General features: G+C 37.2%; 1 protein-coding gene and 1 pseudogene across 3 annotated transcripts in view; both read right to left on the bottom strand.

Annotated features, from left to right (window-relative positions):
* Window positions 1-27,015, bottom strand: part of PCSK5 (proprotein convertase subtilisin/kexin type 5) — a 490,556-nt gene that overhangs the window by 306,834 nt on the left and 156,707 nt on the right. For all 3 annotated transcript variants that reach the window (XM_081505747.1, XM_081505752.1, XM_081505755.1), the window contains exons 6-7: window positions 9,107-9,195; window positions 5,252-5,424 (exon numbers count right to left, since the gene is read on the bottom strand). In XM_081505747.1, coding sequence (XP_081361873.1) covers window positions 5,252-5,424; window positions 9,107-9,195 — 262 coding nt within the window. The remainder of the gene's footprint in view (window positions 1-5,251; window positions 5,425-9,106; window positions 9,196-27,015) is intronic.
* Window positions 12,446-12,575, bottom strand: LOC145521490 (U2 spliceosomal RNA; annotated as a pseudogene).

Raw genomic sequence — 27,015 nt, 5'->3', positions numbered from 1 at the left:
TTTCACATGCTAGCAATATTATGCTAAAAATCCTTCAAGCTAGGCTTCAGCAGTATGTGAATCAAGAACTACCAGATGTACAAGATAGATTTAGAAAAGGCAGAGGAACCAGCAATCAAAATGCTGACATCTACTGGATCATAGAGAAAGCAAGAGAATTCCAAAAACACGTCTACTTCTGCTTCACTGTCTATGCTAAAGCCTTTGACTGTGCGGATCTCAACAATCTGTGAAAAATTCTTATAGAGATGGGAATACCAACCAAATTACCTGCCTCCTGAGAAACATGCACGTGGGTCAAGAAGCAACAAGTTAGAACTGGACATGGAACAATGTACTGTTTCAAAATTGGCAAAGGAGTATGTCAAGGCTGTATATTGTCACTGTGCTTATTTAACTTCTTTGCAGAGTACACCATGCAGAATGCCAAACTGGATGACTCACAAGCTGGAATCAAGATTGCCAGGAGAAATATCATCAACCTCAAATATTCAGATGATGCCACTCTAATGGCAGAAAGTAAAGAGAAATTAGAGTCTCTTGATGAAAGTCAAAGAGGAGAGTCAAAAAACTGCCTTAAAATTCAACATTCAAAAATGAAGATCATAGCATCTTGTCCCATCACTTCATTGCAAATAGATGGGGCAAAAGTGGAAACAGTGACAGATTTTATTTTCTTGGGCTCCAGAATCACTGCATACGGTGACTACAGCCACAGTATTACAAGACCCTTGCTCCTTGGAAGAAAAGCTATGACAAACCTAGACAGTGTATGAAAAAGCAGAGACATCACTTTACCAACAATGGTCTGTATAGTCAAAACTATGGTGTTTGAAGTAGTCAAGTACGGATAAGAGGGTTGGACCATAAAGAAGGCTGAGTGCTGAAGAATTGAGGCTTTCGGACTGTGGTGCTGGAGAAGACTCTTGAGAGTCTCTTGGATAGCAAAGAGAGCAAACCAGTCAATCCTAAAGGAAATCAACCCTGAATATTCATTGGAAGGACTGATCCTGAAGCTGAAGCTCCAATACTTTGGCCACCCGATATAAAGAGATGACTCAAGTCTCTGATGCTGGGAAAGACTGAGGGGAAAAGTAGAAGGGGGCAACAGAGGATGAGATAGTTGGATGGCATCACTGATTCAATGGACATTAACCCAAGCAAATTGCAGGAGATAAAGAAGGACAAGGAAGCCTGGTGTGCTGCAATCCATGGGGTCACCGAGAGTCATACATGACTTAAACAACTGAACAACAACAACGATGTTAATATTCATATTAATAAATATTTCCTTTGAACAAATCTAAGCATCCAAATGTACCTCTGTTCTTATCAGAGGCAACTCTTTAACCCTTAGCTTATTTGCAGGACAGATATGACACACATTCCTGTCTACTGACAGCCTAGAGCTCCATCCATTCCTCTAGTTGGGAGAACTGGAAACCCATTTCAGAGGTGGCTTCATGATCACCAAGCAACACAGTTTGAACTGAGGTATTTAAAATACACAAAGAGCTCAGGCAGCTCTTCGTCAAAAAAACACAAACAACCCAATCAAAAACTGAGCAGAAGATCTAAAGAAGACATTTCTCCAAAGAAGACATACAGATGGCCAAAAAGCACATCAAAAGATGCTCAACATCACTAATTGTCAGAGAACGAGGCATCACCTCATACCAGTCACAATGCCATCACTAAAAAGTCTACAAACAGGAGAACAAGATGGCAGAGGAGTAGGTGAACATGGAGTACATCTCTCTCCACAGATACATCAGGAATACACTTACAGACACAGAAGTGCATGCAGAACACCAGTTGAGAACGGACAGGAGTACCTGACTGGTGGAAAGGAATATATAGAACCATGCAAAACTCAGTAGGACAAAGGAACTAGGGGGAAGAACAGGAGTGTTAGTAGGACTGGACCGGCCCTTGGCGGGTGGGGGAACTGAAACAGGGGTCTGATCCCCCCATCAGGGCAACTGTCCGAGTCAGAGGAGAAACATTTAAGGCTGAAAGTGAAACAGCTGATCTGTGGCAGCCTAAATGGAATGAGAATCAGCCGCAGCCATACATATCCTGGACAGGGATGTGGGTCCTCTGGAAGGCACAGGGCCTAGGAGTTGGAACTTAGGGATTGTGGAGCAATCCCAGGGCAAGGACTGCTGTTGACTGCGGAGAGACAAATTGAGGGGATGTGAGGGAGGAGACTGTGGTGGGAAATACCTGTGGAGGAAAGCCAGGCAGCCATGGAAGCAAGGTGATACTGAGTCAATAGGGGGTGGAGCCATCACCATAGCCTCTCTCCCGACTCAACAGCATCCCCAGCTGAACAACTGAGAGGCTGGCCCATCAAATGCCTGATGTACTGAACTAGAGTAGGACCTCACCCCAGGGTACTCCTTTAAGTGACTGATGCACCAAACTACAGAGTAGGACCCCACCCTGGGTGCACCTTTAAGTGACTGACGCACCGACCTACAGAGGAGGACTCCAGCCACGGGGGCCCCTCTATGTGCCTGAGGCTCTGAACAACAGAGAAAGACCCCAGGAAAGGGAGCTCTCTAAGTGCCTGAATGGGCAGAGCATTCCCAGCTAATTCCCAAGAGGCTGATTCCCAGCTACAAGAGGCTCGAAAAAAGACTCAGATAGGGCCATAATTCTTGGGACAGAGGCAGTCCGTGTCCCTGCACACTCTGCGTTGCCAGGGTCCCCGCAAGCCAAGCAGCTGCGCCACCTTCATGCTCAACTCTCACTGGGGCAGAGCTGCCACAGGCAAAAAAAAATAACACACAGGAGTAGGATCAGATTAGAGTCTGAGCTGCCCCCACAGCAGGTCCAGAGATCAGCACAGTGTTGGAGGGCATCCTAGGGAGGTGAGATGGACTGTGACTCCCAGTGAGGGAAAGGACTCTGACAGTAGTGACCCAAGAAAAACATTTGTTATTCCTATGTTTTCACTTGTTCTGTAGATTCCTTTGGATATTTTTTTTCTGTTTCTTTCCTTTTCTTTCCCCCCCCTCTGTTGTAGTTGTCAATTTTAATGGCATTATAAAGTCTAATTAAGCTTTTGAGCTTTTTCTTTTTTCTCAGTCACATTTTTAATTGTTGTCATAAACCTCTGCCTCTACGTTGGGCTTTTGCAGTTCTGTGGCGTTTTCCCTTTTTTTTCTTTTCTCTTTTTTAATTTTAATATTTTTAAACCTATTATTTTGTTCTACATTTATTCCTTCATTTGCTTTTTCTTTCTGTTCTTTTCCCCTTGCAGCTAATCTTTAATGTATATAAATATTCTTTATCTACCTCTATTAAACTTCGCATATCTGTTCTTTCTTTTCTTTCTTTCCTTTCCTCTGAACATATTTGTTAGTTTTATTTTCATTGCTTTATTCCCCAATTGGCACCTTGCTTTAGTTTTGTTTTCCAGTTTGTGCTTTAGTTAGTTTTGTTCTTAACTGGTAGATATAATTTTTGGTTTCCTTTGTTAACTGGGTCAATCTATTGTACTTTACTTTTGTTAGACTGTTTTGACTTGGTTATGGGTGTATATGTATATGTGTATATTCAGTCACACTTTTTATTGTTGTCATAAACCTCTGCCTCTATGTTGGGCTTCTGCAGTTGTGGAGTTTCCCTCCCCTTTTTTTTTCTTTTTTTTTTCTCTTTTTTATAATTTTAACTTTTAATTTTTTTAAACCTATTTTATTTTTTCTACATTTATTCCTTTGTTTGCCTTTCCTACTGTTCTTTTCTCCTTGCAGTTAATCTTTAATGTATATAAATCTTCTTTATCTATCTCTCTTTAACTTTGCATATCTATTCCTTCTTTCTTTTCTTTCCTAGGAATAAAACCACCATATGACCATATGCAGTTCACCATACGAATAACACTAGGAATAAAACCACCATATTACCCAGCAATCCCACTCCTAGGCATATACCCTGAAGAAACCAAAATTGAAAAAGATACATGCATCCCATTGTTCATTGCAGCACTATTAACAATAGCTAGAACATGGAAGCAACCTAGATGTCCACTGACAGATGAAAGGATAAAGAAGTTGTGGTAAACATACACAATGGAATATTACTCAGCCATAAAAAGGAATGCCTTTGAGTCAGTTCTAATGAGGTGGATGAACCTAGAACCTATTATACAGAGTGAAATCAGAAAGAGAATGATAAATATAATAAAATCTAGAAAATGGTACTGAAGAATTTACTTACAGAGTAGCAATGGAGAAATAGACATAGAGAATAGACTTGTGAACATGCGGAGAGGGGAGGAGATGGTGAGAGGTATGGAAAAAGCAACATGGAAACTTACATTACTACATGTAAACTAGAGAGCCAACAGGAATTTGTTGTATGGCTAAGGAAACTGAAACAGGGGCTCTGTATCAACCTAGATGGTTGGGATGGGGAGGGAGATGGGAAGGAGGTTCAAAAGGGAGGGGATATATGTATACCTATGGCTGATTCATGTTGAGGTTTGACAGAAAACAACAAAATTCTGTAAAGCAATTATCCTTCAATAAAAATAAATTAATTTTTTAAAAGTCTACAAACAATAAATTACAGAGAGGGTGTGGAAAAGAGAGAACCCCCCCACCCTGTGGGTGGGAATATAAATTGACACAACCACTGTGGATAAGATTCTGGAGGTTCCCAAAACAACTAAATACTGAACTATCATATGATCCAGCAATCCTACTCCTGGACATGTATCTGGAGAAAAACATAATCTGAAAGGATACGTGGCTCCCAGTATTCACTGCAGCACTGTTTACAATAGCCAAGACACAGAAACAAGCTAAATGTCCACCAACGAAGGTAAGGATAAAGAAAATGTGGTACATATATATAATAGGATATTACTGAACCATCAGAAAAATGAAATAATGCCATTTGCAACAACAGGGATAGACCTGGAGATTATCATACTAAATAAAACAAGTCAGAGAAAGACAAGTATCATATAATCTCACTCATATGTGGAATCTAATTTTTTTTTAAAAATGAAACAAATGAGCTTATTGACAAAACAGAAACAAACTTATAGATACTGAAAACAAACTTATGGTTACCAGGGAACTCGACTCAGTATTCTGGGATAACTTACATGAGAAAAGAATCTAAAAAGAATGAATATATGTACATGTATAACTGAATCACTTTGCTGTACACCTAGAACTAACATAACATTGTAAATAAACAATACTCCAATAAAATTAAAATGAACAAAACCTACCATTCTAACACCGTTTTCGAAGGCTTGCCGGGTAAGTGGAGCTGGTCCATCCACAGTCTTGCCATCATCATCTGGACCCCAGCTTGCACTATAAATGTGCACATGCTGGGGATTGAAGCTCACTGATTTTGCTTCAACCATATCTGTGACATCTCCATCTAGCATTCGAACTCCTTCAAGACAGAAAGGAGAAGCAACTCTGTTAGAAGCTTTACCCAAACAGACCAAGATCTATTTCAACTGCAGCATTTTTAAATGGAAACTATTTTGTATGTAAAACATCAAAACTTCTTTACCAATTGTTCTCTTTTTCTAAGTTTCCACATTCTCTCCCTTCTCTTTATCCCTGTCTTAAATGAGTACTTGACAAAGAGAGCCTCAAGCAATCCATCTTCCCTAAACTTCTCTTCGTTAGGTTCCTTGTACTCATAACTGGTATAAAACATTCTAACCTAAGCAGTCTTCAAAAATTTGGAAAGCTGCCAAGTTGGAATGCTCCAATTTCCTCCATACTTCATATTATCTCCTAATCTGAAATACTGATGTAAACTTAATATATTACTTCTTTGCCAAGTTATTTATTAAGTCAAATAATAAATGAGAATGCCCTCTGTGCATGTAACACATCAAATAATTCTCAAAGGGTTTTGGCAATGTTTAGTCATTAATCTTCATGTAAGTATTCCCACTAGACAGATAGGAATTTGTTATTAACCTTAATTTGGTAAAATAGACTAAAATCTTAAACATAAATTTTATGTCAAAGCTTTCTTTCTTTTAATTTTATAGACTCACAATAGCAATGAAACATCTAATTGTTAAGTAAACATATCTTTACTTCAGCTGAAGTTATATACCATCACTGAGACATCATAGTATTTTAAAATTGTATCTTTATAGCCCCAAATTTACTCCTTAGGAAAATGTTGTTATCTAGTAGGATTTCAAGTTTTATCGGTTACCAATAAATGAGAATTAAATAATAAAACTCTAAATCAGGCAGCTTTAGAGGCAATGTGGCTTGAGGTGGGAACTCTGGTAGAATATAAAAAATATTCTTGAAGGACATATATATTTTTTGTGCTTTAAAAAATGTTTAACTTAAAATTATGAACATAGAAAAACACAAAGAATGACAATGAACCCAGAAGGGCTCAACAACTGTTAACATTTTGCCACATTTTCTTCATCTAAAAATATAAATATTAAGCTAAACCATTTAAAATTACATGACAGATACGACACTATCCTTTAATATTGTTTCCAAAAACAGGGAAGAAATAAACACCCACTCAACTTTAAATCTTTCCAAAGCATCCCTAAAGATTTTGGCTACTATATCTCATGACTATCTTCTCCTCTAGACTTGCATATTTTTAATGGAGATATATTATATATAAACAGGTGGGTTTCCCAGGGGCTCTGTGGTAAAGAATTCACCTGCCAATACAGGAGATACAGGAGACAGGGGTTCAATCCCTGGGTCAGGAAGATCCCTTGGGAGAGGAAATGGCAACCCATTCCAGTATTGTTGCCTGGAAAATCCCATGGACAGAGGAGTCTGGCGGGCTACAGATCATCCAGTCACAAAGAGTTGGACCCAACTGAGCACACGTGCATAAAAAATAGGTGATGTGAAAAACAAAGGTTTTGAACATACCCCTTTAAAAATTACCGGAATGGAAAAGATACTTTGAAAACTCGTCAGCATTCTGTGGGAGAAAATTACCCAGCAGGATGCTCTGCACACACTGGGTCCTCAGCAGCTATCAGTTTGTTTTGATTTTACATGAATATTCAAAACTCGTCTGCATGGTTTTCACCAAGTAAGATGAACTACTTCATATTCTTACTTTCTATTTAAAAGCATAAAACCAAACTATTTCACCACTACAGGGAGGTCTGAAATAATCTAACCAGTATGTCTAAACATGGGAGTGTCTACACATCTGAATTTGGTTTTTACATCATGAAATTCATGTGAAGTCCATGAAAACATGCTTGATAAAATTGTAACTACAGGGTAATATTAATTTTCTGACCAAAAATTGATAAGAATTTTATTTTTGCAAGTTTAAAGATGAATGGCTACTTATTCTTCATTTAACTAAGTGTCAGACTTCATGCCTTGGATCTGGAGGGGTTAAATTTATAATTTGGAAGGTTCTTGTTTTCAGGATGACTGAACATTTGTCAGGCATTGCCATACATTCATTTTTTTAGAGGTCTTGTCAGCTAGGTGAGCAGCTTATCTGTGAGGTTCAGAAGTTCATGCCTTCATTCCTTCAAGGTCAGAAGTGCTGGGTTAGCACTGAAGAGTAACGACAGGGACCTGAGAGGAAATGGCAACCCACTCCAGTATGTTTGGCTAGAGAATCCCATGGACAGAGGAGCCAGGCGGGCTACAGTCCACGGGGTTGCAAAAACTTGGACACGACTGAGCGACTCATACTGAGAATGTCTCTGTATGTATGAGTGCGTGTGTGCTGGACTGCAAGGAGGGTTGACTGGACAGCCATTGTAGTTATCTGATTATACTGAAGAGAGCAGGGGCCTCTAGCACCCTCACGATTCTTCAGAGCATGTTTGTCTCCTTTCCATAACTCCTCTAGGAACATTTCACTTGACACACAGCAGATGCTCTCAGGGTACAGCTAATTACTGGTTAACAAGCTGCCATACTCTAAGAAACCCAGGTGAAATAAAGAGAAGAAAGAGGTTGAATTTACTGACAACTGACATACAAGACAGTCGCAGAAAACCTTTTCTCAGCACCATTATCATATATCTCAATTATTTCATGTTATGAGATGTCTACATTTACTTTAGCAAGGTCTATCACTTTTATTTTTTTAGATCTGGTGGCTCAGGTGGTAAAGAATCCGCCTGTAGTGCTGGTTCAATCCTTGAGTCGGGAAGATCCCCTGAGGAAGGCAACAGCAACCCACTCCGGTATATTTGCCTCAAGAATTCCATGAACAGAGGAGCCTGGTGGGCTACAGTCCATAGGGTCACCAAGAGTTGGACATGACTGAGAAACTAATACTTTCACTTTCACCATTTGGAGACAAATATTATGTTGGAAATGAGGATGTCAGCCTAATTCCAGGAATCTCATCTTAAGAAATTGTTCAGGAGATGCCTAGGGGAACACTTCCAAAGCCAACAGGATCTACACATCTCTTACCATGTTTTCTTCCCATTTGTGTATGGCTGTGGCACCAGGCTATACTAACAAAGATGATTCTATATGGGAAAGTGAGAGCTTGCTTCTATTAATATCTGAATTTATACTGCTTGGGTTGGGTCCCTGTAGTAAGTATAGGTATATTTGAGTTTGTGTGTATGTGTATACACTATCTATAATCTGCAATTACTAATGGTACTAGTATTACCATACTCTTTCAAAAGGAGATCTTACTATTTAAACTGAAATTAAAAGAAACTTTTTGTAAAGCCTAAGGGAAAGAAAAAAAAATATTTTCTGTTTGACAGAATTTCAAAGTGCTTTTTTCTGTAGAGATATTCTGGCCTGGTGTTTATCTTTTTAGTTCTTTCTGACCTACGTACCAATTTTACAGTTCCATATAGATGCCAATGACCCCATTTTTGCTATTGGACAAGCTTCTTTCATTTTTATTTAAAGAAATATTTCTGTGTTTGCAACACTTCAGGGGGCTGCTTCAAAGTCTTTGTTTTAATAACACAGGTTAACACAGTCATTTTGCTGTCAGCAGTAGTTGAACACTGTTATGCAAACATATGTCTGTCTTTAGTTCAAAAAGGGTTCTGAAAACGAGTTAGCAGGAGAACTCTTGGCTCATTTCTACATCCACAGGAGTCTGGGTCCCATACCTCCGATCTTGGCGTTGAAAGCAATGCCGACTGTACAGTGAGAGTTGTTTGCTGCGGCGGCCACTTCTCCAGCACAGCGGGTCCCGTGCCTGCAGGGAGAACACACACACTTTCTAAAGGAAGACACCTCATTCTCCCAACATCAGCAAGTCCTTGCCACCACTCAGACCTCAAAGTGGTGAAGAATGTAGCAAGCTGTGTGGGTGTTTCTGGAACTTCCTACCCATGTAGCACTTAGTCTGTCCATAGCAAACTTTTAGCACTTAATTATATTCTATTTTGGGTCATATTTTTATATGCTTATTTTTTGATATTTTGCTTTCTCAACTAGAAAATCCCCTTGAAGGCTAAAATCAAATTGTACGTTTCTTTGTATTTTCTGAACTTTCAACATCCAACATGATAACCACTAGCCACATAAGGCTAATGGATACCTGAAATGTGGCAAGTGTGACTGCATATTAATTTTAGTTAAATTTAAAAACTAGTACTCAGTTATTAGACATCTCAAGAATGTGAATATAAGAAGTACTTTGTAAACTGGAAATTTAAATACACATCAAGGATCTCCAATGAAAATTTATCATCTAAAATGGGACTGCTGTAAATACACACAGAATTTCAAAGACCTTGAGTGAAAAGACACCATAAAATAATGCATTAGCACTTATTTCATATCAACTACATGTCAAAATATCGTACTCAATACTATATATTATCAAAACCTATTTCACCTGTTTGTTTTCACCTTTTTCCTGCTCTTTCAAGATGTGACTGACAGTAAAGTACTAAATTTTTCTGAAAGATATTCTGTTAATTCTTACCACGATAACAGTTCTTTGATCAGAAAAATCATTTAGCTGAAAGGACTTCTAAGATCTTATCCAAGGATTGCAAAGAAGTGTCAAGTGCAAAGGAGAAGCTCTTTAAAAATGGTTGCCTAATACAGTGTGTGCTGAGAATAATTCTAAGGCATGGTTGAGCCTAGAGAAAGAAGGTGGGGACTGATGACTAATGCCTGCCCTGGGTGCAGGAAGCAGGTGACAGCCATTGTGGTGTAGTTCTATGATGATGAAATCCAAAGCTCACCTTCTTTCCTACATTTTGAGAGATGAGTTAAGGAGGCCCTGAGATGTAAAGAGATCTGTAAAAAATAGCTCAACAGTGACTAAAACTCAGGACCCAAAATTCTGTTTTAGTACTATTTATTTTACAGTATATTCTACATAGTTATCATGGGATATAACTACTGTCTGTGCAACTATAAACAAGTTGCTGCTTACAACTGATAGGTACACATCAGTTTATACAAGAGATATACTGCTTTTACCACTTAGTAATGTCATATATCTCTTTCTACATAAATATTAATCTATATATCATTTAAATGGTTACAATTATTCTTTACAATCTTTTAAATTTATATAAAATGGCATAAACCTATATACATATACCTATATATATGTGTGTGTACATATACACACACATGCATCATAATTTTATTCCTAGAAATTTACCCATTTTCCACTAGTATTAATGAAACATAAAAATAATAGCTTGCATATACATTTTAAATATCTTGGGATAAATTTCTAGAAGTGGAATTACTGGATCAAAGAGTACAGAATATACTGTCATAATGTCAACAGAAGATGAAAGTAGTATAACTGAACCTCATAAAAATATTACTACAAAATACCAAATTGTTATGCATGACAAAAAGAAAAGATAGGCCATAAGCCAAGTTGGATGACAAGAGGAAGAATGGAGAAAATGTCTAGACAAACCTCTGTGTACATAAACCCCTATATATGAGTTTTTCACTCTTTTTCATCCTTGCCAAACTGAGTTGAAAAATATTATATCATTGTCACTTCCCTCTTTATCCCTTATGATTACATTTGTTGCTATGCATCTTTTCAAATATTTATAGCTATTTCTGTATCTTGCCTTGTGAATAACCTCTTCATGCTTTTTGCCCAAATCACTCATTGCCTTTCCATCATATCTGTTATAAATATGTTTCCAAATGTTTTATTTGGAACATGAAAATCTTGTTTATGGCATTTTTAGGTTGTCACACATAATATTTAATCTTGATATACCCATAATTATCTTGCCCCCTGATACTTGGTTATACCACTTAAATCATTAGAAAAAAGGATCTCTTTTTCGAAAAAATACTTCTTCTGGAAGCCCCAAGTTAAACTACTAATCTTCCCCTGAGAATAGCAATTATTTACTATGATTTTTTATTAGCCTCTTGTTGCATATTACTTCCTGGTATAGGTTATTTTTATTCAAATGCCAAATTCCCTTTACGAGTTTACTGTTTTTATACTACATTGCATCTATTATTAATTAATGCAAGTTCTACAGGAGCATAAGGACATCTGTTTTTAATTCTGCCCTGGTTCATTCTTAGGCCCATGGGTTATTAAAAAGTATGATTTAGATTTTTTGAATGTTTGCAGCTGTTATGTTTTTTATAATCAATAACTTAATTAACTTATGATAAAATAATTTTTATGAAGTAATTGTTTGAAATTTTGTGAGCACACAAAATGGTGAAGTATGTGATCAATTTTTATAAACCTTCTATGTGGTTGAAAAGATGTATATTTTCCAATTGTTCTAGATAAGTCCATCATGTCAAGCTTGTTCATTATTTTGTGGATTTGTTAATGTTCTTTGTGGTTCTATCGATTTTTATTGCCTTTAGAATGGAACTATCAAATCTTTCTAGTGAAACAAATTGTTTATAAATATGTAATAACACTTTATGTTTCTAAATAAAATTAAAGATATCTGGTTAGTATTTAAATTATAAACCACTTGGTCCTTTTACTTTCAAATATTCTATTAGTTATACCTCATAAATAGAATATAATTTTTTTAAACCCTGGCTATCTTTGTTTTTGACTCAAGAGTTAGTCCATTTATATTATCTAAATATTCACATACACATAATCATTTCTGTATTTTTCCCCTGTACTAGTTTGGATGTTATACATTCTATTATTTAGTGCTTATCCTAGATATTTGATCATGGATACCTAAGATCACAAAGTTACTGATACTTTTTTCAACTTTTCCCATACAGTACAGATGTCAGAATGTTTTAAGTCTGATTATCCAGCTCTTGACATGATCCTCCCATAATTATAGTTACACATTGGTTTTTTTTTTAACACTAGAAATCACCCACTACTGTTCTACTTTAAACAATCAATGTTTGTTTAGATTTACATTTCTTGCTTTGTTTATTTTTGTAGCACTTATTTCCTTCTGGGATCACTGATTTCTTTCTGAAGAACATTCTATAAATGTACCCATCAGAGAGGCTTTTGATAGCCTCAGAAAATGACTTTATTTTACTGCTATTCTTAAAAACTAATTACAATGGATATAGTTAAAATAGTAAGAACAGATACTACACTCGATCTTAGCCAAAAGGTAGAGAAGCATTTTTTAATGGGGATAGAATTCTAGACTAATAGCACTTCAAGGATGCCATCCCACCATTTTTTAGCTTCCCTTGTTTCTGGTGAGAAGCCAGCCATCTGGCAATCTAATTCTCTGGATGCTTTTCAGATCTTTGCCTTTTCTATTCTGCAGGTTCATTAAGATATTGTATGTGTGGATTTTAAAAACCTCTTTCTTGGAATTCCTAAACCTGTAGTTTAACATTTAAATTTTCAGAAGTCTCAGCTAATACCTTTGTAAGCTAGTACCTTGATGTATGCCTTTATATCATTCTATGGTTCTTCTTATCAGAATCCCAATTAAGCATACATTAGACCTTTTCACACTTTTTAAATCTTTATCTCACCTTCAGGCTTCCCAAATACATTGCTCTCTTGGCTGTGTTCTCTGTAACTTGCTCAGTTCTGTATTTCACTTATCTTGTCTTTAGCCATGACTAACCTGATATTTAATCCATTCACTGAATTATTCTTTTCAGGTACTATACACTTTATTTTTGAAGTTCTTTTTTCAAATCCACCTAGTTAATTTGGATAGTCAATTTTTCTTAAAAATGCTTTTCAATATTTATTTCTGATACAAATAAATTATATATAAATAATAATTCTAAGTAGGTGAATCTATTTCTACTATTTGTGTTTTTTACTGGCTTGTCTTCATAGCAATGTTTACTCCATGCAGTTGGTGAATTGTCCATTCAGAAGATCGTGCTGTTTAGGCTTTTATCTTTGTGAATTCTTTGAGGATGGTATGGAAAACTCATTTAAAACTCATCTAAATTCACTTCTAACACATACCTTGGGCCACACCAACCAGGACCTGTTCCACCAAATTAAAAATGTGGGCCATACAAGTAATGCGGATTACAGGTACAAATTCCACAAGAACTGTGAGTTATTCTCAAAAGTAGTTAGTTATTTATCCCTTTGTCCCATCTATTAACCAGGGAGAGAAAGTCAAATACATCCTTTCCCTTCCCATGTAGGATTTCTTTTTCTATGTTTATTGCACTGAAGACAGTACCTCAGGGGTTCCACTTTATGCAGGAAGCTTCTCTCAGCCCTTTGGACGAAAAGCTTGTCTCCTGCTATCTCTGAACTTTTAAAATTCAGCTCCAGGCTGGTTGGGATTGGTTAGTCACCCTGGGAAATGCCTGGTGTTGCCCTCCTAGTTTATAGATTTGAGGTTTCTCAGAGAAATACCCTAGCACCCCATTAGCTCAACCATGCACTAAGAAGTTCTTTAATATTTTCCCATGAGTTTTAGATATACTGTGGGAAGAGAGATTTAATTGAATATCTGTTCTACCATAGTACTAAAAAAATAGAAGTAACTTGGTTCTCTATTTCTAAAAGCCCTGTACATATTATGTGCATCATTCATGTACAGTGAATGTTTGTAAGTAAAGAACACAGTGAATATTTTCCTTATAAAAACAATTTTTCTGTACAGGGCTCTACATCACGATATGTGGACTATTTTGAGGAGACAGGCAAGTTATACTCTACTGCTGACACATACATTTTAAATATCAGTTAAATCATATATTTCAGTATACTGTAATTGAGGGTCCAAATTGCAGCTCAACTACATTTAAACAGCCCACTCTTCAGATGACAATGATCATTATTCCAAGTAAAGTACTAGTCATCTTTTTTATTTTTATATCTTAGTTAGACTCTGTTTTGACATGGATTTTAAATAGATCATAGAACAATGGACATATCATCATGACCTATTCAAGTATGTGATCATGACTCAATTTCTTCCTTCTCCCAAAAAACAAAGGGTGGTCAACGAAAAGTATATTCATGATGTCAGTAAATAAGAAAGTCACAAAACAAACAAAACTCTGTTTTTCAGATGTAGTTTTCTTCAGAGATGACTGAGTGTGAGCATTTAAAGTATTTTTAGCATTAGAAGAAAGACTTAGTAGATTTTAGTCTAGAAAATAATATACTCATTAGATTAAGCTCTGACCCACATGTACCTAAATAAAAACTTTTACTATCCAAGTGCCATACAATATTCTTTGGAAAGAAAATGAGTCACCTGTTTAACTTTCTTACATATGTTCACAATATTACTAAGAAACATATTTTCTGAGACCACTAAAAGATAACCCAATTATGTAAATTATAAGGATATATTAATCAAGGACTTAAATTGAGTAGCATCTAAAATAAAGTACATGCAGAGAAACTAGGAATTAAAAATGCATCAGTTCTCTGAATCCCTTAAGTGTATTGTTATATCTGCCCTAGTAAGTATAAAATATTGTGTTATGTAACATTATGTATTACACAATTTTTACCTGAATAAACGATTTTGGCTCTTAAGGAGCATCTTGATTTAAAAATCACATCTGTCTTTGTCCTTTCCCTTTTTCTTACTCAGAAAAATAAGTTTTCTCATCTGCTACATTACCTATTCCCAACAAGAAACCACTGTAATTATAGGTCTCAAGAAGTTTTACCTTGGCTATCTGATTGAAAAGATGGAAAATCAGATCAGAGAGTGCCTGTTAACTCATTTCTATAATATTTTGAACTCATACAAGTGAAGTGAGGCTAGAATATAAATTTGTGGGGTCCATTACATCTTGCTACATAATAAAATACCGTCTTCACTCCTTCGTTTGTTTCTCCTACTCCAGTCACACTGCTTTATAAACTTTTTTTTAAATTTCATGAGTTAGTAGGGATGGAAATATTAACTCATTTGAGATTTACCATGAATCTGAAGGTAAGATGTGAATAAGCTCAGCTATGAATCAGAAACATTAGGACACGTGCAAGAGGTCTCCGGTTAGTGATCACTACATTGCTTGAAATTATACTTGTATGGAATCAAGCAATGGCAAGTTGGAGAAAGACTACTTTCTATGTCTTTTCTTTCTTGGAACAAACATCTTCGGCTGTTCATAGATTCTGTCTCCAGGCTTCCGCCCCCACTGTTTCTAGCCCCTTTGACATCTGATGTGTCCATTCTCCTTGGCATGTTTTGATTTTGTTTAAATCTGAGTGAAAACCTTCCATCTGAGCCTACTTCAAAAGCCCCCTTAGAAAGGGACAAGAGAGCAAGAACAGTGATATGTTTGAGGTATTCTCCAATATATCATGTAGAGCCTTTCTTTCTGATTGCTTGTGTAGCTCTTGATAATATTACCACTTTGTTTATATCACACTCTCCACTTCTCAAAGTATTTTAACCTCATCTGGTTCTCACTTTAACTCTGCAAAGTAAGCAAAACCCACACCACTTCTCTTATTTACAAGTGAGAAATGTAGTCAGTCATATAGTGATTAGTAGGTATAAACTGTGATGGGGCAATGACTAGATCTGGGACTCCTGGCCATAGATAAAGTAATGCTTTCACTCTTGCAGCAAGACTCACAGGGGCCCATATTCCTAAGTCTTTGAATGATGGCCAAGATTTCCTGACTTCTTTGCCACTACCCTGCTTATTCTGTGAGGTAGAGGCAACTATTTCCTCATTACTATTGATGACAACATATTTGACAATATATTTTATAGAATCTCCAAACTAAATTGTTCAACTTGAGTTATAAGGAGCAAATGCTGAGAATCTTAAAAATGAAAATTTCAGAAGAATGGGAAATAGCTGAAAATAGATTTTCACTCTATTTCCAGCGAAAAGCTTAAGGAACATATTGGCAGCAGGGAGGTGGGGGGTGAGTGGGAGGGGGAAGGGTAAATGAAAATTTTTAGGGAGGAAAAAAACCACACAGTTAACTTTCTGATGATTAGTTTTTGTGAGACTATTAAGATAATAGTTTCTGATGTGATGACAATTAAACATAGTCACTGGGGCTTCCATAATACTAAATTTTTTTTTAATACACTAGGAAGAAATTCAGGAAAATTCATTCACAATAACTTCTATGGATTGAATGTTTCTGTCCATCCTAACCCAAGCCACATATGGAAACCCTAATCCCAGTGTGGTGATATTTGGAGATGAGGCCCTGGGGAGACAACTAGGTGATGAATGGGAGTATCACGATGGAAGGAGTGCCTGTATAGGAAAAGACACAAGAGCTGACTTCTCTCCCTCTGCCAGGGAAGAAGGCAGCCATCTACAAGCCAAAAGCCAACTCTGCCAGCACCTTAATATCAGAATTCCCAGCCTCCAGAACTGTGAAAAATAAATGTTTGTTGTCTAAGCCACCCAGCCTACTCTGCTAGAGTAGCCTGAATTAAGACAGTGAAGGGCACATCAGATATGATTGTGTTCACAAGCCTTTTGATAGCCTAATATTGAAAGAAATTTAAACATGAACTTAAATTATGACAGTTTTTATACCTAGCAATGCACATTATGAATCCTCCTTTTGGCTCTCAGGAGTAATATATACAATATTTGAAGAGATTAATAAAGCATTCATCAATTGCTCCAAAGCCTAACAGATACATTGCAGGCAAGGAAAGAAAATGAAAAAATACAGTATTAGAGCATCACGTAGTAACAGAATACTACTAAGAATTAGCATCAGAAATATAATATGCAAATGACTAGCAAGTATTTTAAAAAAGGTGCAGAATATTTCTCTTGGATGGTTAAAATTATTGTCAATCTGACACACACACACACACACACACACACACACACACAAGAATACACCTAAAAACTTGGAAAACATGAATAAGGTGTGTCAGTTCAGTTCAGTCGCTCAGTCGTGTCCAACTCTTTGCAGCCCCATGAATCGCAGCACGCCAGGCCTCCCTGTCTATCACCAACTCCCGGAGTCCACCCAAACCCATGTCCATCGAGTCGGTGATGCCATCCAACCATCTCATCCTCTGTCATCCCCTTCTCCTCCTGCCCCCAATCCTTCCCAGCATTAGGGTCTTTTCCAATGAGTCAACTCTTCACATGAGGTGGCCAAAGTATTGGAGTTTCAGCTTCAACATCAGACCTTCCAATGAACACCCAGGATTGATCTCCTTTAGGATGGACTAGTTGGATCTTCTTGCAGTCCAAGGGACTCTCAAGAGTCTTCTACAACACCACAGTTCAAAAGCATCAATTCTGCGGCGCTCAGCTTTCTTCACCGTCCAACTCTCATATATCCATACATGACCACTGGAAAAACCATAGCCTTGACTAGATGGACCTTTGTTGGCAAAATAATGTCTCTGCTTTTCAATATGCTATCTAGGTTGGTCGTAACTTTCCTTCCAAGGAGTAAGCGTCTTTTAATTTCATGGCTGCAATCACCATCTGCAGTGATTTTGGAGCCCCCCAAAATAAAGTCTCACACTGTTTCCACTGTTTCCCCATCTATTTCCCATGAGGTGATGGGACCAGATGCCATGATCTTAGTTTTCTGAACATTGAGCTTTAAGCCAACTCTTTCACTCTCCTCTTTCACTTTCATCAAGAGGCTCTTTAGTTCTTCTTCACTTAATAAGGTGTGTAAATTGCATTAATGTCATTTTCCTGGCTTTGATATTTTGCTATAATTACACATGTTGCTACCACTGGGGGAATTTAGGTGAAGGATATGGAGACCTCTACTATTTTTTAAACTCGCTGTGAGTTTATAATTTAAAGTTTAAAAATCATTGTAGGTTTGAAGAATATGTACAGTTATTTATAATACTGATTGTAATCCAGGAAGAATATTTCAGTCAGAACCTAGAATACTGAAAATAAATAAATCTCAAGTGGTCAAACTGTTTTAGAATTTTTTAGAATTTTTTTCTCACCTCTGCCATTTTCCTTCCTCCTTAGCTTCCCCAAAGGAATTTTCCCCTAGGAAAATTACTTATTCATTGTTAAATAAATTCCCTGTTAAACATACTAGCTCACGTTTAAAGGAAAGAATAAATAGCTTAGTTTATCAGAAAACCTAGTTCTTTACCTCACTTCTGTTGCTTTCCCAACTATAACATTGCATGGAATGATGAAGTACATCAAATCCACAGCAGGTTAACTCCCACACACTTCTATATATATAAAAGATAACCTTATTGTACAGCAAAGGGAACTATTTTCAGTATTTTGCAATAATCTATAAGGGGAAAGACTTTGCAACACAGACACACTACATGGAGTAAAAATTTGTTTGTGTATACATATGTGGGGTTTTCTGGTGGCTCAGACTGTAAAGAATCTGCTTGCAATGCAGGAGACACAGGTTTGATCCCTGGGTCAGGAGGATCTCCTTGAGAAGAGAATGGCTACTCACTCCAGCATTCTTGCCTTGAGAATTCCATGACAGGAGAGCCTGGTGGGCTACAGTCCATGACAGGAGAGCCTGGTGGGCTACAGTCCATGGGGTTACAAAGAGTTGTAACCCTGATACGACTCAGGGACCAACACTACATATGTATGTATGTATGTATGTATGTATGTATGTGTGTGTGTATGAGTCACTTTGCTGTATACCTGAAACTAACATAACATTGTAAATCAACCATTGTTTCTTTGTTGTTTAGTTAGTAAGTCATGTCTGACTTTTTTGTGATCCCATGGACTGCAGTCCACCAGGCTCCCCGTCCATGGGATTTCCCAGGCAAGAATACTGGAGTGGGCTGCTATTTCCTCCCGGCCCAGGGATCAAACCCACATCTCCCACTTGGCAGGCAGAATCTTTACCACTGAGCCACCTGGGAAGTCCAAAAACAACAATACTTCAATTTTTAAAAAAAGCCTACAGTAGGCATTTTTATACATGTTTTTGTATATAGTGGCTGACCAAGAGGTAGGCTTTTCATCAGCCTACCTCTCTTCCTACCCTTATCTTATAGATCAACGACAATGTCAAAGCACTGGGTATGAGAGATCCCTTTGATGAAATACATTAATCGTGATGATTAAATTAGGCCCTTTTACTTGGCTCCCTGGTTGATATTCTAAATTTACCCCACCATGCTTTTCAACTCTTTTTTGCTTTACTGATTAATTTTCCACATGTTACTTGAGCTTATTTCTATGGATTCACATTGCCATGCCTATCTATATCCCCTAGTAATTCTGTGATGCTATTCCTTCCTCACTGGATCTATTAAGAGGCACAACCCTGCTCTTCCAGCTCCTTAAGCTCTTATCAGAGGGTCTTTTCGGTCTCTGAAAATTACACAAACTAGTTGTTACTCCATGTAGTCAAAGTTTTGGGAACAGTCTGATCTCATTTTTCACCACAAATGGGGGCCTGAGACATTATCTCCCTTACCCCTTGACTACAAATATTCAGAAATTAGTCATTCTTGTTGATTCTTTTTAGATGTGTTTTTAGTGAGCTGAGAGTCAAGTGTCTTCTCTTGAAAGTTCATAAATGTGGATCTGGAGGCTCCAACTCATCCCTGGAGCTGGAGGGACAACATGATGCCCATCTTTTCTACTGGACATCTGTCTGCTTTACTAGGATAATTACTATAAACAACTCCAGCACAGAGAAATGTAAAGTTTCTTTTTAGGTAAGCAATGAACTCTGTCAGGAATGCTATTTTATTTTTTTGAAAATTATTAAAGTACTTACCAAGAATTCTTTTAGTTAACAATATTACTCCCTCCCAGCTCTTCCTTCCTCCCTCCTTCCATTTGTCCCTTCTCCCTTTCTCAAGTCCAGATCATCTACATCCTACATGTCCCAGGCGTCTTCTTAACAAGGGGCAAATAGAGTTGAAGTATCCAAAGCTATGGCACTCACAGTCCTGGTGGGGAAAAGTCTAAGTAAAAGATTAACAAAAGATTTTCTCCTTATCTATAGAATAATTACTTTAAGATTCTAGCGCTATTTCCCTTGGTATCTGAAAAAGGTGGAATGTCAGCTACCAAACAACACCATTTATGGTTTAAAAAAAAAAAAAATCACTGAACTTTAATTAGTGAGTGACCATGAACTGGGAAGTCTGTGGCCAGAACAATAAATACATAGTGAGGAGTCGTGGCTTTGGGCTTCTGAGAGAGGACACTGGAAACTGAGTGTGTCTTTCCCTGTGTGGCCCTGGAAGCTCTGTTCACAGGCAACTGCAAGAAATATTGTTCCTAAGAGCATGAGGCTTCTAGGGCAAAGGGACTCTCATACCTTTCTAGCACACCAGCAGTGCCACTTGGGTCGTGGTCAGGGGACAGGGGAAGAGTAAAAAATAGTCCTGGAGCTGGTGAGCACTCCTCCTGAAGAAATATAGCCGATACTGCCTTACTAAAACATTATATTTCTATCCATCTAATTACCACTTGTGGCCTAAAGAGTCCCGTGATTTCAACTAACCAATGAGCTAAGATCACTGACAGGGGTGTTGTAAGATGTATGCAAATAATTACCAAGTATTGAGGTACACACTAATCAAGGTTTATGTATAAAGTGTTACAGAAATTTCGGCTCCAAGAGTTCTGACTTCAGGTTGGTGTTTATGAAAATGCTTGGTATGCAGCCTAAACAACTGTCTCATCCTTACACCTGAACTGATTTTTCTTGTAATTCTGCATCCTCACAATTATAAGAAAATTTCATAATTAGAACTCATGAAAGCACGAAATATGAAGAATATACTGAGTGTGTATACCAAGAGACTGGAAAAAGATCTTTAAAGATAATGAAAGAAATAATGACCTGTATCAAATTATAATTTTGATTTTTCTGGCCTATTTCTTTCCATACATATTTCTCTTCTACAAATGTATACTGAAAACCACTTCATATAAATATTTCTGAAGTAGCAAAAATAAGAGACCAGGATGCTAGAATGTACTTTACACAGAGAATATTTCTATTTTAGCCATGGTCCTGTATATAGGTAAATTCTCATTTTATAAATATTATAATGACCTAGTTAAGTGTGTGTAATGAGACAACTCCCATGTTCTGGTTCATAATTAATTAACTTTTCTGTATCATTCATTCAGCAAATATTGAGTACCTAATACATCCTAAGGAATGTATTAGTCACTAAGGATTCAAATAGTGGGAAAAATAGCCATGATATAATGTACTTTCAATGAATTCTGTTGGCTTAGAAATTCTGAATCAGTTCAGTTCAGTTCAGTTCAGTCGCTCAGTCGTGTCCGACTCTTTGCGACCCCATGAATTGCAGCACGCCAGGCCTCTCTGTCCATCACCAACTCCCGGAGTCCACCCAAACCCATGCCCATCGAGTCGGTGATGCCATCCAACCATCTCATCCTCTTTCGTCCCCTTCTCCTCCCGCCCCCAATCCTACCCAGCATTAGGGTCTTTTCCAATGGAGTTTCAGCTTCAACATCAGACCTTCCAATGAACACCCAGGATTGATCTCTTTTAGGGTGGATTGATTGGATCTCCTTGCAGTCCAAGGGACTCTCAAGAGTCTTCTCCAACACCACAGTTCAAAAGCATCAATTTTTCGGCGCTCAGCTTTCTTCACCGTCCAATTCTCACAACCATACATGACCACTGGAAAAACCATAGCCTTGACTAGATGGACTTTTGTTGGCAAAGTAATGTCTCTGCTTTTAAATATGCTACCTAGGTTGGCCATAACCTTCCTTCCAAGGAGTAAGCGTCTTTTAATTTCATGGCTGCAGTCACCATCAGCAGTGATTCTGGAGCCCAAAAAAATAAAGTCTGACACTGTTTCCACTGTTTCCTCATCTATTTCCCATGAAGTGATGGGACCAGATGCCATGATCTTAGTTTTCTGAACGTTGAGCTTCAAGCCAACTTTTTCACTCTCCTCTTGCACCTTCATCAAGAGGCTCTTTAGTTTTTCTTCACTTTCTGCCATAAGGGTGGTGTCATCTGCATAGCTGAGGTTATTGATATTTCTCCCGACAATCTTGATTCCAGCTTGTGTTTCTTCTAGCCCAGCGTTTCTCATGATGTACTCTGTATATAAGTTAAATAAGCAGGGTGACAATATACAGCCTTGATGTACTTCTTTTCCTATTTGGAACCAGTCTGTTGTTCCATGTCCAGTTCGAACTGTTGCTTCCTGACCTGCATACAGGTTTCTCAAGAGACAGGTCAGATGGTCTGGTATTCCCATCTCTTTCAGAATTTCCCACAGTTTATTGTGATCCACACAGTCAAAGGCTTTGGCATAGTCAATAAAGTAGAAATAGATGTTTTTCTTGAACTCTGTTGCTTTTTCGATGATCCAGCAGATATTGGCAATTTGATCTCTGGTTCCTCTACCTTTTCTAAAACCAGCTTGAACATCTGGAAGTTCACGGTCCACGTATTGCTGAAGCCTAGTTTGGAGAATTTTGAGCATTACTTTACTAGCATGTGAGATGAGTGCAATTGTGCGGTAGTTTGAGCATTCTTTGGCATTGCCTTTCTTTGGGATTGGAACGAAGACTGACCTCTTCCAGTCCTGTGGCCACTGCTGAGTTTTCCAAATTTGCTGGCATATCGAGTGCAGCACTTTCACAGCATCACCTTTGAGGATTTGAAATAGCTCGAATAATAAGTAATAATTCACAAGTCTCTGTTCATTTAGCAGTGAACTATTTAACATTCTGCTTCTATTTGCTTTTGCTAAAATATTCAGGTAAAGATACCATTCAATGTCTATACATCGTGAAATAGGCTAAAAATATTTGTTTTGCTCAAAATCTATTAACGATTGACTGATGGAGAAATGTGATCTTTTAAATATTTGACTTCAATTTGCTTGAAACTGCTTCAATATCATGAATGAACTGTCAAAACACTTTTAAAGATGTGAGTTGTACTTTGCAGGGAATAATAATCTAAAATAGGTGACTATTACAGAATCCTATTTGTTTGCGATACAGTAGGTAAACCGTGGCCCCAAGGTCTGAGGAGCTGGGTGGTGCTTAGTCCCAGGATCCCTCTGAACTCAAGAAAGAGGTCCTAAAGTATAGATAAGTAACTCAAACACCTTCTATTCACTGGGCAATCATCACTTCAGCTCAGCTCCGCCAAGCAACTGCCAGCCCTTCTGTTTGACAGCTACTCTTGGTTTTCTCTATAGAGTCCATCAGAATCATTTCCTTACATATTGGAAAGTTCTCAACATTACGGAGGTATGAAACCAACAATTAAGAAATGCCTCCCTCCAAAACATATAATTTATCATAATGCCTAATTATCAGTTCAGCATTTTAGCATAGAAATAATATTTCATTTAGAAACAACATAAGGAATGGGTCTTTATTACGATGGTATTTGCATGAGTTTATGAGCAGGGGTTGGCAAACATTTTCTGTAATGGGCCAAATAGTAAATATCTCAGGCTTTATAGGGCCACATATAGTCTCTGTCACATATCCTTTTTTTTTAACCCTTTGAAAATGTAAAAAATATTCTTAGCTAGAAAATTAACAGATTTACCTGCATTGTACAGTTTGATAAATTTCTGGTTTCTAGGTATGCAGGGTAAACACAGCCATAGCCATTTATGTCTTTTTGGTAACCAAAAACACATGCTTCTATGTTTTCTACCTCCACTTCCTATGACTTGATACTAATACTGAATATTTTTTAATGTAAATTCATCAACTCAATAGCTATTATGTATCATTCATATCCAATGGTTAATTTCCATTCGAAAGAATGCTTAATGTAATTTGCAGTTTAGACATCAAATCAACAAACGGTAAGGTTCACTTATTTATTATTAGATAATCTCACCTAAGTTCTCATAAATTTAATTTAAGTTGATCTCTCCGATAATCTTGCACTGCATGTACTTTTATCCCTCTTATAGCGAAGGAAATGGAGATTGCTATGGGCTAAGTGACTTCACCAAGGTAATCCAGCCAGTTTACTGCAAAAGAGCTTGAACCCACTTGATCTCCTGACATCAAGTCCTTGTGTTTCCACAACAGCAAATGCATAATCAATTTATGGAAAAACATGCATCTATCTTCAGGCACACACACTTTATTGGCAGAGCCAATAAAGTCATGATGACTTGAAACTTTTTCTGAGAGGAACACTCACAAGTACACCTTTGAAGCTATTTGGATCACTGCCCACAGGTTTTTTTTAAAATTGGGTATCATAATGATTAGGATTCCTAACTAAGCAAGTAAAAATGATATTCATGAATGATCCTACCTCTAATAAAATCAGCAGCCCCACCCTTTTCAGTGCTAGAAACTTTTTATCTCTGCGTAAATATAAAATGCAAACAATACAAGGCAAATCAAGCAAACAACTGCCTAATGAACTTGCAAAAGACACAGGATTTTATACAATCAATGAAAATAATATTCGAGAGTAGCTTTAATCACTCTGAAAGCTTTTGTTGAAAAAGAATCCAGAAGAACGAGATTTAGTGAAAATGAAACAAGGCTGGCGACGTGACAGTGGCTTTAAATGAGAATGATTTGTCAATAAAATGATTCCAAATGGCCCTTGGAAAAACCGATAAAGATTTTTATAAACTGAGTCTGCTTATTACTCTACTAAAATTCAAATTTCATAATATTGCATAAAAACTACAACTTTAAACATGATTCATTTTTGTTTGATGTAAGAATGGCTATAGCTGCCTGTTCTGTTAGATAATAAACTACATGTATTTTCATCATTTTAGTTTTATTGTTTAAAATAAAACACCATTTGTATCATTCATTACAAGACTCTGGCCCCAATTTAAGGTGATTCATTTTTAACATTTTCTCCTCCCAACACCCATTTATCCCAGTAATGAGTCCCTCATGCACAGCTTCTCCAAACCAGGAAGGTTGTAGATTAAGTAAGAGAGTAAGGAACTTGCTGTCCTCTCTTGAGAGTGCAGAAGCAGTCACAGAGTTTGAGTCACTGCCACATCCAGAACTGGCTTGTTATCTTGACCTTCACTGTAAATTCTATGCAAGTCCCTTTCCATAGCCGAAGTGCTTTTTTCTTGTCCCTGGAATGCACAAGCTGTTTACACCAAAACAATCATGAGAAGGCTACTCCCCCATGAATACAATGTGATGATAGGAAATGTCAGGCCCTAAATGCATGATCAGCAGCAGTAAGATTTCCCTTGAAGTAGTCATGTAGTTTCTCAAGTTTGGGGTGAGGTTCTTATTTCCTTAGTTCACACCTTGCTTGCTTTGGCTTAGGTGTGAGACCACACTGAGGGACACAGGGAAGGTCTGTGGCTGGATGTCATTATGTCTGGTTTTCTTTATTAAAATTAGACACTGTGACACTCTTTATGTCCCACAAGAAATGAGTTCATAGAACTCCACTGGGTGATATTTAAGAACTTCTTGGTCTAGTATCTAAACATCTTAGAATATAAAAGAAAACAGCATGTGTTAATGTTACTACTAGGTTCTTTTCTAGCATTCAGATCTATTCAAGTCTTTAGACTCCAAAAAAACAAGATAAAAGAAAACAACTGTATTGAGAAAGATATTTGGGGTTAAAGCATTTATTTAGAGTATTCTTCATTATCTTCCCTACATAATAGTTCTAGAAAATGTAGTAGCTGGAGGTGACAATCTCAGAAATAGGAAATCTTTGTGGCAAAATTAACAAACATTCTCTCATGAGTGATCATTTTCTAACTTGCCCCCACGTACTCCCTTTTTCAACAGATTTTTCTTCCTCTTCAAGTCTCAGGTCATTGAAATCACTAAACTGTCTCCTTCCAACATTTCTGACAACATTTTTCTCTTCAGTGACCATCACTGGGACAGCAGGTGGACAACCAGGAAGGCAATCACAGGCCAGTTAAATCTCAATGAGGTAAGAAACTTTGTGAAGGGTGGAAAAGAGATTTAAACAGATTAGTCAGAAGAGGCACTCTTGGACATAGTATGTGTTCGATAACCATCAGTCAATAGCTCAGACAGTCATAAAACTGTGTCCTTTTCAAAGGGAGAAAAGCAAAATGACTTGGCAAACATTTTCTATTCCTCTCTCTCTGCCACTTTAAAATGGAAGAATTCTGGATCCTTGCTGTTAACCAAATGGCATTTACAGCTCTCAGTTGGCATGGGGCAGCTGAGAATCTAAAACGAGGAATGCTTATTCCATTTCCATTTCCATGGAAACCAGTCACCAACTGGTGAAAACAAGGTAGATCAAATTTTTGAACAAGAATGTTGAAATAATCACTGTTTTAAAACTTTTCTCTTGCCTTGGGATGGAGAGCATATTGTAATCTCAGGAATACACCAAGATGCGTGTTCACCACTGTTTTGTCATAATTCTTTTCATAATCACAGTAATGACTGTATTCACAGGAGTTTTTTGGGTCATTCTTTGAAGGACAGATTGCTGTAAATCCAATAAATAAATCATATAATAAAATGAAAAATTAAATGATCTTTTAAGGGCTTTTTAAAAAATCAAGATAACCTTACAGCGATTAAGTAAACCTAAGAATGCCTTTCAAAATTTATGATCATGTTCCTCTTCTTCTATGTCCTGTTAGCAAATGCATGAGAAAAGAAATGTGGTAATTTCCATAGAATGGCTTGACTCTCATCAGTTTTCTTG

The sequence above is a fragment of the Giraffa tippelskirchi genome, chromosome 1, assembly GCF_054371585.1.
Source record: "Giraffa tippelskirchi isolate mGirTip1 chromosome 1, T2T-mGirTip1v1.2.pri, whole genome shotgun sequence".
Taxonomy (NCBI): Eukaryota; Metazoa; Chordata; class Mammalia; order Artiodactyla; family Giraffidae; genus Giraffa; species Giraffa tippelskirchi.
This window is presented reverse-complemented; position numbering and strand designations above follow the sequence as displayed.